General features: G+C 37.4%; 1 protein-coding gene across 1 annotated transcript in view; it reads left to right on the top strand.

The window, feature by feature from the left end:
* The window catches only part of ABCB7 (ATP binding cassette subfamily B member 7), a 123,980-nt gene that overhangs the window by 58,944 nt on the left and 47,470 nt on the right, over window positions 1–17,566 (top strand). The window contains 5 exon segments of the mRNA XM_058292159.2: window positions 14,048–14,180; window positions 15,034–15,302; window positions 15,949–16,037; window positions 16,130–16,217; window positions 17,121–17,295. Coding sequence (XP_058148142.1) covers window positions 14,048–14,180; window positions 15,034–15,302; window positions 15,949–16,037; window positions 16,130–16,217; window positions 17,121–17,295 — 754 coding nt within the window.

The raw sequence follows: 17,566 nt of genomic DNA, 5'->3' as shown, positions 1-17,566 counted from the left end.
TTTATCATGATGAGAAAGTTTCTTTTGATTCCTATCTTTTGCAGTGGTTTTATCAAGAAAAGATCCTGGATTTTGTCAGATGCCTTTTCTGTGTCAATCGTGGTCATCATGTGGTTTTTTTCCTTTGATTTATTAATGTATATTATGCTGATTGATTTTCTTGTGTTGAACTACCCTTGCATGTCTGGGATAAAACCTCTTGATCATGATGAATAATTCTTTTAATCTTTTGTTGGGTTTGATTAGTGAGTATTTTCTTGACAGTTTTTGCCTCTGAGAAATAGGTGTGTACGTTTTTTTATAATATCTTTATCTTGCTTTGGCATTAGGGTGATATTGCCTTCATAGAATGAGCTTGGTAGCATTTCTTCCTGTTCAATTTTGTGAAAGAGTTAAATAAGATTGGTATTAAATCTTCTTTGAATGTTTGGTAGAATTCACCTGTGAAGCCATCTGCGTCCTGGGCTTTTCATTTTGGGGAGTTGTTTGGTGAATGTTTCAGTCTCTTTGCTTTTGATTGCTTTGTTGAGATTTTCTCTTTCTTTTATAGGGTCAGTATAGGTTGTTCATACATTCCTAGGAATTTTTCCATTTGATCACCATTGTCTAGTTTGTTGGCATACCATTATTGATAGTATCCTCTTAATGTTCCCATTTTCATTTCTGATTTTGTTTATTTGCCTCTTCTATCCTTTTTTCTTTGTCTGTCTAGCTGAGGGTTTTTCGATTTTGTTGATCTTAAAAAAACAAGTTTTTGTTTTGTTAATTCTCTTCATGTTTCCCCCTCAATTTCATTTATTTTTGCTCTGTTCTTTATTTCATTCTGTCTGCTGTGTATTTTGGTCATTGATTTTAGCTCTTTTTTTTTTTTTAAATATAAACATTGAGAACTATAAATTTCCCTCTCAGCAGTGGCCACGGGAGTTCCAGAGGGCAAGGAGAGGGAAGAAGAAGTGTGATTTGGGGGCATTTTCGGGACTTGGAATGTCCTGAATGATATTTCAGGGACAGATGCAGGACATTATGTATCCTGCCATAACACACTGAATGGACTGGGGGAGAGTGTAAACTACAATGTAAACTATAATCCATGTGATGTAGCGGTGCTCGAAAATGCAATCAGCAAATGCAATAAAGGTGCCACACTGATGAAAGAGGTTGTTGATGTGGGAGGAGTGGGGTATATGGGAATCTCTTATGTTTTTTAATGTAACATTTTGTGTGATCTATGTATCTTAAAAAAAAAAAAGACAAAAAATTAAAAATAAATTTCCCTCTCAGGACTGCTTTCACTTCATCCTATAGGTTCTGATATATTGTGTTGTCATTTTCATTCATCTTGAGATATTTATTGATTTCTCTTGCAATTTCTTTTTTGATGCACTGATTATTTAATAATGTGTTGTTTAATCTCCATATATTTGTGAATTTTCCCTTTTCTGCCTGGTGTTGATTTCCAGCTTTATTCCATTATGATCAGATTAAGGGCTTTTTTATAATTTCGATCTTTTTAAATTTAGTGAGATCTGCTTGGTCTATCCTGGAGAAAAATCCATGAGAACTTGAGAAGAATGTATATCCTGCTGTTTTGGGGTGCAGTATTCTGTATATTTCTATTATGTTTAGTTTGCTTATTATATTACTTAAGCTCTCTGTTTCTTTATTGATCCTCTACTAAGATGATCTATTCAATGATGAGAGTGGTGCATTGAAGTCTCAAAGTATTATTGTAGAAACATTTATTTTTCACTTCAGTTTTGCCAGTGTTTGCCTCAATGTAAATTTGGGGAATTGTGGTTTGGAGCATATACAGTCATGACTGCTATTTCTTCTTGATCAATTGCCCCTTTTATTACTATATAATGACCTTCCTTGTCACTAATTATACCTTTGCTTCTAATGTCTGTTTCATCTGATATATGTATAGCTATTTTAGGTGTTTTTTTGGTTAGTTTTTTTTTGTTCGTTTGTTTTGTTTTGTTTTTGATTACTGTAGGATTGCATGTCTTTTTCCAGCCTTTCACTTTCAATGTGTTTATATCCTGGGTCTAAGGTCTCTTGTAGACAGTATATGGATGTCTTATATTTTCTTATCTATTCTGTCAGTCTGTGTCTTTTGATTGAGGAGTTTTTCCCTTAACAGTCTATGGTATTCAGTTTTAAGCAGTTCTTACTTCACCCATTTTGATCTTTGGGTTTCATTTGCTATTTTTCTAGGTAGGCCTTCAGTTTCTTCTTTGTGCTCATGCAGTGTTTTCTTGATGTCCTTAATCTCTTTAGCCATCTCATTGAATTCATTAATGAGATTAGTTTTAACATTTATGATTAGTTGTCCCAACTTCTTTATGTCATCTGGAGGTTTAGTTTGTTCCTTTGACTGGGCCACATCTTCTTGTTTCTTCATATGGATTGTAATTTTTTTTGGTATCTCAGCATCTGATTTACTAGATGTATTTATTCTTGGCCCTTTATTTCTCTTTAGTCTAGGGGTTCTGTTTGTTTGGCTTTGTGCTACAGCCCCTTTGTGATACTTGCTTCAACTTAATTTGGAACTTTATAGCAGCTCGTGTTTAGCCAATCTTACTTTTTTCAGCTTTTTCATCTGTTTCTTGCCATTTCTCCCTTGCTGGTTGTGGCACAGGAGCTGAGTATGCAGTTCTTACTGCAAGCCATGGAATCTGAAGCTCCCTGCATTTCCCCAGGAACCAATGAAACTTCTCCTACTTTTCTCCCCTGCAAGGGATAGGGAAGGAGCTGCAACCATGTGCAGTAATCCAAACTGTTCAGGCCAAGACCATCTGCAGTTGTCCAGAGAGACAGATGAAGCTCCATGCACCTTCCTCTTCTGCCTGGGGTCAGGATGGAGCTGCAGGCATGGGCAGCAAACTAAGCCATGTGAATCAAAACTGATCATTTGGCCCAGTAGACTGATGAAGCACTGCCCCTCCCCTCCCCTGCCAGTAGGCAGGGGTGGAGCCACTGGTGTGCCCAGAAGTCTAGTCTGTGCAGGCCAAAAGCGACTCTGTTTGCCCAGAGAGGATGAGGGAGCACTGTCCCTTCTCTTGTCCTGTCAGGGGTGGGGATGGAACCAGAGATATGTCCAGTAATCTAGTTCATGTAGCCCAAAAGTGGTTGCAGTTGCCCAGAGAGGGACAGGTATGGGTCCATAGGAGTGCCCAACACTCTAATCTGTGTGGGATGGAAGTGCCTGTAGTTGCCTGGAGAGGTGGAGGAAACACTGCTTCCCTCCTATCTTATTAGTGTTGAAGATGTATCCACAGGCTTGCCCACCAATCTAGTCCATGCAGGCTGAGAGCACCTGCAGCTGCCCTGAGAGCCTAGTGCAGGTCCCCCCATCTTCCTCCTTGCCGGCAGTTGGGCTGGAGCCTAGGCCAGGTCTGCAATTCAACCTGAGTGGAAATAAGCTGGTCCCTACCTTCGCTGTGATTTTCAATCAGGCCTGCTTCTCTTGCTGGAGGTAGAGTTAAAATGGAGACTATCAGCCTCTTTCCAACTTGGACAGATTCAAACTTTAACTGTTCTTAAGATTGGACTTTGGGAAGCAGATGTGGCTCAACTGATAGAGCATCTGCCTACCATATCAGAGATCCAGGGTTTGAACCCAGGGCCTCCTGGCCCATGTGGTGAGCTGGCCCATGTGCACTGCTGCCACACGCATGGAGTGCCATGCCATGCAGGAGTGTCCCCCACGTAGGGGAGCCCCATGCGCAAGGAGTGCACCCTGCAGGGAAAGCCACCCCGCATGAAAAAAGCATGGCCCTCCCCGGAGTGGCGCCATACATACGGAGAGCTGATGCAGCAAGATGACAAAACAAAAGGAGACACAGATTCCTGGTGCCACTGAGCATGCAAGCGGACACAGAAGAACACACAGCGAATGGACACAAGAGAGCAGGCAATGGGGGAGTGGAGGGGGGAAGGGAGAGAAATAGATAAAATAAATCTTTAAAAAAAAAGATTGGACTTTAGCAAACTGAATTTCCTATTCTGTAGCTGAAATCTGTGCCCACCCATCTCTTCCTCCCCTATTTTGGGGAAATGGAGCTTCCAACTCCAGTTGGAATTGCTCCCAAGTTGGCTTGCACCGCCAGTGAGGGATGGTCACCAGTCTCTGCAGCATGGACTGCCCTACTCATGAATCTTCACTGCAGATGGGTGGTCTCTTCTCTTCTTCCAAAGATGTTGTAGGATGCTCTTCTGGTCTCCCGGGTTCCCCAAACTGGTGATTTAGATAGCTCTGGTTGATTATTTGCTGCCCTGTAGGATGAGTTGACTTTGGAGTTCCTTACTCTGTGGCCATTTTGTCCCTCCGTCTGATCTGCTAATATATATATATATTTTTTAGGAGGTACTGGGTATTAAACTCAGGACCTCATACATAGGAAGCAGGCACTCAGCCACTGAGCTCCATCTGATCCCAATGATAGAGTTGGTTTTTTGTTTGTTTTTTGGAGGTACCAGGGATTGAACCTAAAACCCTGTACATGGGAAGCAGGCACTCAACTACTTGAGCTACATCCGCTCCCCTCTAATGTGTTTTTCCACCCCTGATATGACTTCCTTGTCTGTGCATTTTTGCTCATTGTTTGCACTCATCTACTCATTGTTTTATTTATTTATTTATACTCATTGTCTGTTCGTTGTCTGTTTTTTCTTTAGGGAGCACTGGGAAACGAACCCAGGACCTCCCATGTGGGTGCTCGACCACTTGAGCCTCATCCACTCCTCCTTTAATGTGTTTTTTAAAATATATTTTTAAAATTTTTTAAAAGATATTTAGAATATGTAAAATGTTATACAAAAATATATAAGGGATTCCCATATGTCCCACTCCCCACACCTCCCACCATTCCCCATATTAACAACTTCTTTCATTAGTGTGGTACATTTATTGCAATTGATGAACACATTTGGAGCAGTGCCACTAAGCATGGATTATAGTTTACATTGTAGTTTGCACTCAGTGCCAGTCAATTCTGTACATTGTGACAGGATATATAATGGACTGTATCTGTCATTACAGTGTCATTTAGAACAATTCCAAGTACTGGAACTATCCTCATGTTAAACCTCTTTTTCCCTCTCCCTGCCTTCAGCGCCTCCAGTGGCCACTGTCTCCACATCAGTGATATAAGTTCTTACATTCCTGGAATCACAAATCTATGGCAGAATACCAAAAAGTCTACTTTAGTTCATAGTTCATTCCCAAATACTGAGGATTCTGGGATAGTGATGCCCACTCCACCTCTAATTGAGAGGGAGCCTTGATCCCTTATGACCGATGGATGAGACTTTCTTGCTTCCAGTTGTAGACTCTCGGTTCCTTGGTATCGTGGTTGTCCATCTTCACCTTCCTGTTAGTTGTCCTGGGTGAGTCCAATGAACTGGAGAGTAGGTGTTGAAACTCCGCTGAGGCTCAGGGTCCAGCTGGCTCATGGACAGCCTGAAGATACAAGTCTCTTGTATGTACACCTACCATCTCCAGCACCAACTATAGGTTCAAACAGAAGGGACAGAAGAGGCGTGTGTAGGGAAGTCACTACTGAGTCCAGCTCTTTCACACTCGGGAGCACAAACTCCAAAGTAGGGCCCACTGGCGAGGCACCAAACTCCAGAGCTATCCACCATGACCACAGGACTTGGGTGTCTCCAGAGCCCTCAGGAGCCCCACTATTTGAGGTAGTATCTACTTTGGCAGTCTATGGGATCCTGCTGAGACATGCATAAGCATCACCTCTGGGATGACCTCCTGACTCACTTTGAAGTCTCTTAGCCATATAAATTCATTTGTTTTTACCTTTACCCCCTTTTTAGTGAAGGTTTTTTACCGGTTGTATTGCTAGTTGCTGCTTGGTAGTAATCCTTTGGTGCCAGGGAGTCTCATCCCTGGGAGTTATGTCCCATGTCGGGGTGAAGGTAATGCATTTATATGCCGAGTTTGGTTTAGAGAGTGTCCACATTTGAGCAATATAGAGACTCTCAGAAGGTAACTCTTAGGCACCCTACAACACTAGGCTAAGTTGCAGTTTCAAGAGCAAAGGCTCATAACCATAATCATCAATATCAAGGGCCCCTCAGTGGACCATCCTTCTTTACTCGTCATTGCCCTGCACTTGGGGGATTGTTGCTATTCCTTTAGAGAATGTGGTAGAGCTCCCTAGGATGGGAATTAAATATTCTTTCAGTTATTGCTTGAATCTCCACCCACTGTGACAATGCCCCATTAACATTTGAACTAATTGATATACCTTATATGTATGCCCAGGTTAACTTCCTCCCATGTATTCCCCATTATTGACATGCCACACCAATGATCCTCCACTGCCACAGTTGTTACCCTTCTGTGGTCCAAAATTTCTTCAAAAATGAAGCCAAGAATATTGTCAAATACAATTGATAAGAAAATGAAATAATAATGATATGTTTAAACAAAAGAAATAAAATACAAAATAATTTAGAAAAACTAAAACTGAAATAAAATTAAAAAATTGGGATATTAAAAAATAATGAAAAATCTAAAAATTTTTTTTGATATTTTGCCTTTCATCACTGCATTATGTCATCCCTTATGTCTTTCATTCCCATAAGTTTCTTTACTTTTCTTTGTAGTCTTTTAAACTGTTCTTTATGCTCATCCACTGTCTTCTTAATATCCATTCCCTTTTCTTTTTCATTTTTTGTTTTTTTATTTTTAAAGATAAGTAGATCACACAAAATGTTACTTAAAAAACATAAGAGGTTTCCATATATCCCACTCCCCACCCCCCTACCCCCACTCCTCCCACATCAGCATCCCCCTTCATCAGTAGGGCACATTCATTGTATTTGATGAATACACCCTGGAGCACTGCCATCCCACATGGACCTTAGTTTACATTGTAGTCCACACTCTCACCTAGTCCACCCAGTGGGTTATGGCAAGATATACAGTGTCCTGCATCTGTCCCTGTAATATCATTCAGGACAACTCCAAGTCCCGAAAATGCCCCATATCATACCTCTCCTCCCTCTCCCTGCCCTCAGCAACTCCCATGTCCACCGTCTCCACATCAATGACACAATATCTTCCATTGCTAGTGTTAAAACAGTTATATAGTAGAATACTAGCAAGTCCACTTCAATCCATATTATATTCCTCCAATCTTGTGGACCCTGGTATAGCAATGTCCACTCCACCTCTATATCAAGAGGGGTCTTAGATCGCACATGACTTATGGATGTGATTCTCTTGCTTGCAGCTGTAGACACTCTCAGTTCCCTGGTATGTCAGAAACCGGGAAGAAGGGAGAGGTGAATCTGCTGAGACTGCATGATTTACCTAACCTCTGTGGGTTACCTCTGGGAGAAGGTGGAACCAGGCAATTAACTAATCCTGTGCAACACACCTATGAGAGGGGGACAGTAGGAAGTGCTTGGTGGGCTTCCAAGAGCATATTTAGGGTTCCCAGCAAGGGGTGAGTCCTCTCTCTTGAGACTAAGAGCAGTTTTTTCCATGGTGATTTGATTCACCAGGGTTCCATTTGAATTTCGAAGGGGAGCTCTCACTTGGGCTTCCTGCTGCCCTGGGAGAGAGGGAAGGGAGAAAGGGAAAAAGGGGAAGGACAGATTCCTAATCAGTTTATTTAATTCCAAAGAGTCTATCCTGTCCCTGGGAGGGGACTTTTTTTGAATATCCTTTATCTCTTTAGCCATATAGCTACTTGAATTGATTTACAATATTTGTGTGAACATCATTGATTAGTTGACTTAAATCCTGTGTCTCTTCAGGATATTTGATTTGTTCCTTTGGCTGGGCCATATCTTCCTGTTTCTTAGTATGGCTTGTAAGTTTTTGCTGACATCTGGGCATCTGATTATTTTGGTAAATTTACTCTGGAGGTCAATTTCTCTCTCTAGCCTAGTGGTTTTGTTTCACAGCTCTTTAATTTTAGTTTCAATTTTTCCTAAAACCTTCTGTTTACCCTGCTTAATTTATCAAAACAGGACCAGAGACCCACTATTGGATCTGTACATCCCAAAAGGAGCTCCCTTGAAAATCTTTTTGCCCTTCCTCCATTGTTTTTGTAAGAGAGTTTAACCCTGTTGACCTACTCTGATGCCATCTGCCCGAAGTTCCCTTGTCCAATTTTTAATTGAGTTCTTTGATTCTACTGTTGAGTTTAGTAAGTTATTGTACATATTTGGTATATGAGTTCTTTCTTGGATACTATGATTTGCAAATATTTTTTCCCATTCTGTAGCTTGTTTTATAATCTCCTTATCTGTGTCTTATGCAGAACAAAAGTTTTTTAGTCCAATTTATCAGATTTTTCCTGTATGATTTATGCTTGTGTTGCCATATCTAAGAATTGTTTGCCTAACTCAAGGCCTTAAGATTTTTTCTCATGTTTTATATTAGAAATTTTATATTTTTACCTCATATTTAAATCTATGCTCCATTTTGAATATTTCTGTAAGTTAAGAGTTTTAAGTGGAGGATCATTTTTTTTTCATGCCAGTGTCCAGTTGTTCCAACACCAAGGTTTTCCTTTCTCCATTGAATTTTCTTTGTTTCCTATTCGCTGCTATAACAAATTACCACAGATTTAATGGCTTAAAGCAACACATATTAATTTTCTTACAGTTCTGGAGGTTACAAGTCTGAAATTGGGTTTTCCTTGGCTGAAATCAAGGTATTTGACCTCCAGAGGGTTGGTTTCCTTTCCTTTTCCAACTTCTATAAATGGCCTTCATTCCTTGACTCCTAACCCCCTCCTCCATCTTCAAAGCCAGCAGCATCTTCAGTCTCTGAGGCTCTGCTTCCATAATCATGTCTTCCTTTTTGATTTTGACCCTTCTGCCTCCCTGTTATAAGGATCCTTTTGATTACATTGTGTTTACCCAGATAATTCAGGATAGTTCCCATCTCAACATCCTTAAATTAGTCATATCTGCAAAGTCCATTTTACCATGTAAGATATCATATCCACAGTTTCTGGGGTTAACATGTGCAGATCTTTGGGTGGGCCATTATTCTGTCAGCCACAGTTGCATATGTGGGGTATTTTTCTGGATTCTATTCTGTTTCATTGATCTATTTTTCTCTCCATTTGCCAGGACCAGACTGTCCACTTCTTTTTTTTTAGCACTTAAAAAATGTTTTCCCACTTCTGCTGGCCTCTGAAAATCTGCTGTCATTTGAACTGTTTTTTCCTTATAAGGTAATGTGTTGTTTCTCTCCAGCTGCTTTTAAAATGTTTTCCTTTGTCTTTAGTTTTCAGAATTTTAATTACAGTGTATCACAGCATGGATTTCTTTGGACTTATCACTTTTGGAGTTCGTTCAGCTTCTTGAAACTGTAGGTTTGTCTTTTGCCGAATTTGGCAAATTTGCAGCCATTCTTTCCTCTAATACTTTTTTACTCTCACCCTTTTTCCCCTGAGTCTTTGATGACAGGAGTGTTAGATCTTTTGTTATAATTTCACAGGCTCTTGAGTCTCTGTAAACATTTTTTGCCTGTTTTCTCTCCATTTTTCAGATTGGGTAATTTATTTGTTCTGTATTAAAAGTTCACTGATTCTTTCCTCTGTCTTTACCATTCTTCTGTAGAACCCATTTATTGAGCTCTGAGTCTTTTTAATTTCAGTTATTATTTTAGTCTGCTCCACAACTTTTATTTTATTCTTTATTTCTTCTTTTAGGTTGCTGAGACATTCTGCTTTTTTCACTTGTTTCGAGTGTGTTTCTCAGTGCTTCATGAAGCATTTTTATGATGGCTACTTTAAAATCCTTGTCCGATAATTCTAACAGTGTGTCATCTCAGTCGTTATGTCTTTTGATTGTATTTTCTCTTTTAAGTTGATAGTTTACTGATTCTTAATATGACCTGAACCTTGATATTTTGATTATTTTATTATGGAATTCTGGATTTTAAAATCTTCTGTTTAGCAAGCCTTCTCTGACACTACTTCAGTAGGGAGTTGGAGAAGCTGCCTCATTACTTCCACTTGGGCATGAAATTCCAGGGGTCTTCCCTGCACACCACTCCCCCCCCACAGCCACCTACGCCCTGGTGGCCAGGAGCTCGTTTTTACCACTGGGTGGGGTGGGAGTCCAGGCTCCTCAATAAGTTTAAAAGACAAGCTATAGTCTGCAAGAAAATATGTTGCGAACCATGGTTCTGACAAAGACCTTACATTTAGAGTATATATATAAAAAAAACTCCTAAAACTCACCAGTATAAAAATAAACATCCAATTATAAAATGTATAAAAAACATGAACAGATATGTCACCAGAAGAGATATGGATGGAAAATAAGCACATGAAAAGATGTTCAAATCATTACCCGTAGGAAAATACAAATAATACTACAATTATTTGTCACTCACTGCACTTATTAGAGTAGCTTCAAAATAAAGAGCAATGATTAGTGCCAAAAGTTGGTAAGGATGCAAACAGTCAATCTCATATAGCTTCATTTTTGAAAATGTAAAATGGTGTAGCTACTCTGGAAGCATATGGCAGTTTCTTAAAAAAAGTTCAGCATAGACTTACTATATGACTTAGCAAAGCATTTATCCCTGATAAACGAAAACTGATGTCCACACAAAAACCTGTCTGGAAATAGTCATATCAACTTTATTCTTAATAGCCAAAAATGGAAAAAAACAAATTGTCCTTCAGTGGTAGATGGTTGAACAAATTCTGGTACATTGATACTGATAGAATACTACTTAGAAATAAAAAGGAATGAGGTATTGATAGATACAACAACAACCTGGATAGACCTTGAACATTATGCTGATTGAAAAAAAATACTCAAAAGATATATTATATTCTCAAAATGAGTAAACCATAGAGATCGAGGACAGATTAGTGGAACAGGGAACAGGGATGGGGATGGGATGGGGATGGAGTGAGGGTAGGGATAAATATAAAGAGCACAAGGGAGTTTTTTGTGGTGATGGGGTAGTTTTCTTGATTGTGGTAGTGGTTACATGAATCTGTACATGGGTTAAAATTGCAAAGAACCATACAGCCACATAAGCTCACACACATATATACAAAAATACATAAATACAGGTTAAAAAATAGTCAAAGCTTGCTTTAAATAACTAATTTATAGTAATTAATATGGTAAGATGGATATATATATAGAAAAGCTTATTCAGTGGTTTGAGCTCCTGCTTCCCATATACAAGGTCCTGGGTTCAATACTCAGTACCTCCTAAAATTCCGTAATTGCATTTGTAAATGCATAAATAAAAGTCAAAATAATAGGACAATGGTATTGTCCCTGAAAAGTACCTTGCAGTTGTAGCTTGGAATTCAAGGTGGGTTGGGGAGGAAGAGATAAAGTTAAAGGGACATTTGAACCCTTGACTTTAGTTGTGCTGCTAAATTTTGAAGGGGAAATAAGACATCCTTGCCATGTTAAAGAAATGAAACATATTGCCTCTACATACAAAAGAAGTTTTTAAAAGAAGGTGCAAATAAATTTGTGTAGATAAAATCTGAAAAACTGTTCATATAAAGTGTCAACTATTGGTCAGAAAGGGACTTAATAGAAGCTTATCTTTTTCATGTTGCTAAAATATTTTATTTCTTTTAACAGAAAGCATATGTTCCTATTGCAGTATTAAAAGCTGTCAGAAAAGTTTGATAGAACGTGGGAAAATTTTTCAACAAACTGAGATTAAAGTTTGATTTAAATGAAGCAATTAAAAACAATTGGTCATGGCAAATAAAAATGAAAGATTTATAGCAAAAAGCACCGTGAACAAGATCAAGATACCAATTTCAACAATGGGAAAACTAACAAAAATTAAAGGTTCACTACTATAGTATATAAACAAATTTGCATAGGACATGCATAATATATGTACATTTGTGTTTATGTATATATGTAATGTGTACATATACATAATGTGAATATACACAATATTGCACTAATAGAGGACAAGTAGATGAAGGAAATATTTGACAAGAATATGAAAGGTTTTATAAATGGTGAAATCTATGTGAGATCTGTAATCCAGTTATGTGCCAGTGTCAACTTCTTGTTTTGGTAATGGACTGCAGTTATATGTCACTGTTGGGTGAAGGATACACAGGATGCTCTGAACTACTTTTGCAACTCTCTATGAGTCTATAATTATTTCAAAGTATATTAAAAAAAGACTCATTTGTCAGATGGTTTAGGTCTAGTTTTACTAAAGATAGAGTATTAGGGAAAATTAAAATTTGTTATACCCCACCCCCCAAAATATCACAAGGCCAATAGAACCCTTACATTTGGAATAAAATAAACTTCTGCACATGTTATAATCCTTTCTGTTTCTTTGGTATGTTTTTTCTTTCTTATTTCAAGTAAAATAAAAATTAAGTTAAAACACGGGATAGATGACATTCATATGAGCTTTATGCACTTACAAGAATGTTCCCAAATTTTGACCAAACCCCAAAAGACATTTTTAAGAAAGTAAAATTGCATGTTCATTTCCGTTATCACTCACTATGACTGTGGCGAAGATGTACTAAACTGTGAGTTATGGGAATTGAATGCTAACTGTAACTATCACTTTTTTTCTCCCATCCAAGAAAGTGTATTGGATGCAGGTGAGGGAATGTGGCCTTACCTATAAGAAAAACCTGGGATCTGCTCAAATTTATTTAATTTTTTGTGACATAATTTACAACTCTAGCTGGTTTAAACAGTAAATTTGGGAGCATCTATTTTAGGGTTCAAAGGAAGAAAAATATAAGCTGCTGATAGGGCTATGGTATACTTGAAAAAATTCTGAATTTCAACTCAGACCTGGATTTTAATCCCACCTATGCTGCTTACCAGATGAGTCACTAAACCTTTTGGAGACTGAGCTTCCCCAACAATAGAGATAATACCCATTTCATAGAACTGTTATTTCATTGAGTCCTCCCCTTTGTGAAAGGAATGCAGCCACGCGCAGGAGTGCCACCCTGTGTGGGAACACTGCCCCACGCAGGAGTGCCAGTCAATGCAGAGAGCTGGTGCAGCAAGATGATGCAACAAGAGATGCAGAGGAGAGAAAATAAGAAGACTTAGCAGAACAGGGAGCTAAGGTGGCGCAAGAGAGTATTTGCCTCTCTCCCACTCAGGAATGTCCCAAGATCAGTTCCTGGAGCCGCCTAATGAGAATACAAGCAGACACAGAAGAACACACAGCAAATGGACAGAGAGAGCAGGCAATGGGGGGGATCATGAGGGAGGGGGAAGAAATAAATCTTTAAAAAAAAGATTTTAAGGTGAGGTATACAGGTGTTTCAGCAACTAAACAGGTGCTTAATATTCAACAATATCATTAAAATATACAGCAGATATTGAGATGCATTTAAGTATATAACATTATGGGATAAATTGCTTACTAAGATATCTATCTTCTAAAATATAATCTTTCATGTGCAAATAGATCTATCATTGTTTTTTCCCCATAGTAAGTCAGCCACAGATGTTTGTAATTTATCTTCTTTTGAGATACTTTTTGCTGTATAATTTCAGTTTTACCATTATTTTGGTGAATAAATCATTCAACACTAATTTATTCAATGCCCACTATAAACCTAAGTGTTGTACTTAGCATGGGTTGGACACAAAGCAATATGACACAGACTCTCACGGTTTGGTAGGAAAGGAAAATATATAAACAAATAACTATATTATAAGCCAGTTTGATGCAAGTGTCATAAACTTTATAGGATTTCAGATAACTGAGAGCACCTTAGAGTGGATGGTCAGGGATGATTTCATTGAATCAGGAGCATTTGACTAATTCACATATCTTGTAAATTAATATTAAAATGGCAGTCACTATGATGTAAGAATCCTGAAATGATGGCTCTTCCAGTGTTAAAGATTTTATCTTTACAAATTGGGTCAATCTTTCCACTACTAATAAATGGTTAGTAACTAAACATTGCCAAAAATACTAACTTAAGGTAAAGATCTGTATTTTTATTTTAAAAAACAGTTTGCATGTATTGGGTAATTGTTGTTTTTGTGTTTTTAGGCTATGAATATTGTGGTTCCCTTCATGTTTAAATATGCTGTAGACAGCCTCAACCAGATGTCGGGAAACATGCTGAACCTGAGTGATGCACCAAATACAGTGGCAACCATGGCAACAGCAGTTCTGATTGGCTGTATGTGTGATTCTTTAATCTGTCCACAGGTGTTGACTTTCTTCAATAGAGTTTCATCATATTTGAGCCAATGACCTTGTCATCACAAATACAGCTTAGCATTTTGGATGTTTGTTTTGTGTGAGATTTTTGTTTTCATAATTGCTTTTTAAAAAAATTCTTTGTATGATATACTTCTCAGAATTTCCATGATAACAGTCATATTTCCCAAGTTCTAGAAAACAAGAATATGAAAAAGATGTTAAATTTATAATAGCCTCTAATTGTTAGGCTTCTTATACGATATCTTTCCAGTAAAGCTAGATATTTTGTTGCTGATGATGTTGGCAGTTAAATAGAAAATAGTTAAATGACATATATGCACACGTTAGTATTTTTATTTGAAAAGAAAAGAATATGAATATTGTGTAACTTTTTGTTAAAAGGGATACTTTATGAGACTCAGGAGTCTAAAAGTTCTTACTCTTTAACTTTAGTCAAGGTACTTGAATTTTCAGGGTCTTAATCTTGTCATTTGTTATTTAGAGAATCAAATTAGATTAAAAAAACCTTAACAAATACTTTAAATGTATCCACCACATAGATGTTATTTACTAAAAGCATTTTAATTGAAAGAAAATTTGTCAGTATCTGCAATCTATGAAGGAAAATAACACTGAAAGGGATCCATTGTGGTGGAAAGGTTGATCTTCACCAAGTTAAATGATGTCTAGGTTTCTTTTAGTGTAAGTTTTCTTTGAAATATTCATTCATCGAATTATTCACTGTACAAACGTTTTCTGTGGCCTTAAAATTTTTATACTCTTATGATTCCAATGTTTTTTACCTCCCTTTTTAAAAAATGTATTATTAGATGGTGTATCAAGAGCTGGAGCTGCCTTTTTTAATGAAGTTCGAAATGCATTATTTGGCAAGGTAGCCCAAAATTCAATCCGAAGAATAGCCAAAAATGTCTTTCTTCATCTTCACAACCTGGATCTGGGTTTCCACCTGAGCAGACAGACAGGAGCTTTATCTAAGGCTATTGACAGAGGGACAAGGGGTATCAGTTTTGTCCTGAGTGCTTTAGTTTTTAATCTTCTTCCCATGATGTTTGAAGTGACTCTTGTCAGCTGTGTTTTGGTAAGTAACACATTTTTTATAACAAGCTTTTATGTTTATATTCTCATTAGTAGCTGCTATCTAAGTCTTTGAAGCTGTTGTGTTGTTGCATGCCCATGGGTTTGAAAGCAAAATTCCTTGATGCCAGAAGGATTATGCAGCTTGTAAATTATTTTGCCATAAGCTTCAAGGAACTGTCCCAATTTTTTATCATGTTATTGTAAATAACTGCTTGGTTCTACACGTAGGTTCTACACATTAACTAGTGCTTGCAAAGTTGTTGTTAGCAGAGGTTTTTATGTATGGCATTGGACTGGTATGCTTAGTATATCTAGGTTTCTGTTCATTATTCCTAATATTTTAGGCAAGTTTGTATTTTATAGCTAAAAATAAGTAGGTATTTTCTGTTCCTAAGTTTTTTGCACTGTTTTATTATCAGCATTTGAAGATAGTGTCAATGTGGCAAGTAAAGTTTGACACTCTTCCCTTGTTACCTAAAATAGATTATCTAGATCTTACTTTGATTTCTCACCCTATTATTCAGTCACAGAACTTCCCACCATTGTATGTTATATTAAAAGATTTTCACTAAGAATTGCTGTTATATATTATAAACTATTTGGCAAAAACAGTGACTACTGCACATTTCTTCTTTTACCTTTTCTAGTATTACAAGTGTGGTGCCCAGTTTGCATTGGTAACCCTTGGAACACTTGGTGCATACACAGCATTCACAGTTGCAGTCACACGGTGGAGGTAAGGAATTCCCCAGAGGCCAGTCAAGGTTCAGAAATTAGTTATGTTTTAATAGAAAAACTTTCATGGCTTTGCAAACCTTTGTCTTACAGAACTAGATTTAGAATAGAAATGAACAAGGCGGATAATGATGCAGGTAATGCTGCCATAGATTCACTGCTGAATTATGAAACCGTGAAGGTAATATGTCTAATTATACTTTCCTCTACCTTTCACATTGCACTAAAATTTGTTCTGCTATTTAATTTGAGAAGTGCTATGAGTTAGAGCTTTAGATTCTCAAGTAGTTTGAAGATAGGAACAAGATATGATGGAATAATAGTACGTTATTGTTTTTCTTTTGTTTAGTGATTGTCCTATTTTTCCTCCTCAGTTTTTGTTCGGTACCATCAAAATTTTATCTTCTGAATTAATTTGTAAGTGATAGGAGCACAGTTAGCATTTTGATTTATAATGAACACTAAGCTAATCAAACTGACATATAAATTCTTGACTTTCCCTGTGAGTGCCTAGCGTAGTGCTTTTCATTTGTTCTTTCACTTATTTGCTCATTTTCTATTCAACAAATAGTTACTGAGTGCCTCTTAGTGTGTAAACCACTATGCTAAGTGCTGTGGTGGGGAAGGAGTGGTTAAAAAAAAACCAAAACCAATGCATAATCCCTGGTCTCCCAGAACTTTATAATCTACTGGGAGAATTAAGGTAAATATTCAGGTGACTGTACAGCAAGGCATAATGTGGGGGGGGGGGGGGGGCAAAGAGAAATATCAGTTTCAGAGTTGCAAGAGATCAGGAGAAGGCTATGTGAAGGAAGTGACATTGAAAACTTTTAGATCTGGGTTTAAATCAGCTAGGCATTTAATAAATGTTCGTTGGATGAATTTTGTGGGCATTTCAAATACAATCCATTATGCAAAACTGCAGTAGTGCCATACTTCAGTATATCGAAACTCAGTTTTTTTTAATGGCATATGGAATACAAAATTATATTCATGCATGAAGTCTGATGAAAAATATACTAATCACATAAGAAAATAAAATTCAATTATACTTGTATATGTTACTATTTTATATATTCTCTAGTATTTTAATAATGAAAAATATGAAGCTCAGAGATATGATGGATTTTTGAAGACATATGAGAAGGCTTCATTGAAAAGTATCTCTACTCTGGCTATGCTGAACTTTGGTCAAAGTGCTATTTTCAGTGTTGGTTTAACGGCTATAATGGTACTCGCCAGTCAGGGAATTGTGGCAGGTAATGGCTCTGTGGCTATCATATTTTATAGCCTGTTTTATTTAACCTTTATAAATAAAGATTAATGAAAGGAATGTGAATATTAGTCTTAATTATAAAGTATGCTCAGTAAAGAACTTTAACATCGTTGGGATATTTTCCTTTTTTGCACCAGAATGTGTTTTCTTGATTGATTTTTTTTTTTTTTTACTTTCTTAAAAATACTGCCAGTTTAGCCCTGGCTCTCTCACTGATTGGTATTACTATTTACGTATTTTGTGGGTATGCAACC

The sequence above is a fragment of the Dasypus novemcinctus genome, chromosome X (genome assembly GCF_030445035.2).
Source record: "Dasypus novemcinctus isolate mDasNov1 chromosome X, mDasNov1.1.hap2, whole genome shotgun sequence".
In the NCBI taxonomy this organism is placed as follows: domain Eukaryota; kingdom Metazoa; phylum Chordata; class Mammalia; order Cingulata; family Dasypodidae; genus Dasypus; species Dasypus novemcinctus.
Note: the sequence above shows the minus strand (reverse complement) of the source record. Positions and strands in the feature narration are given on the sequence as shown.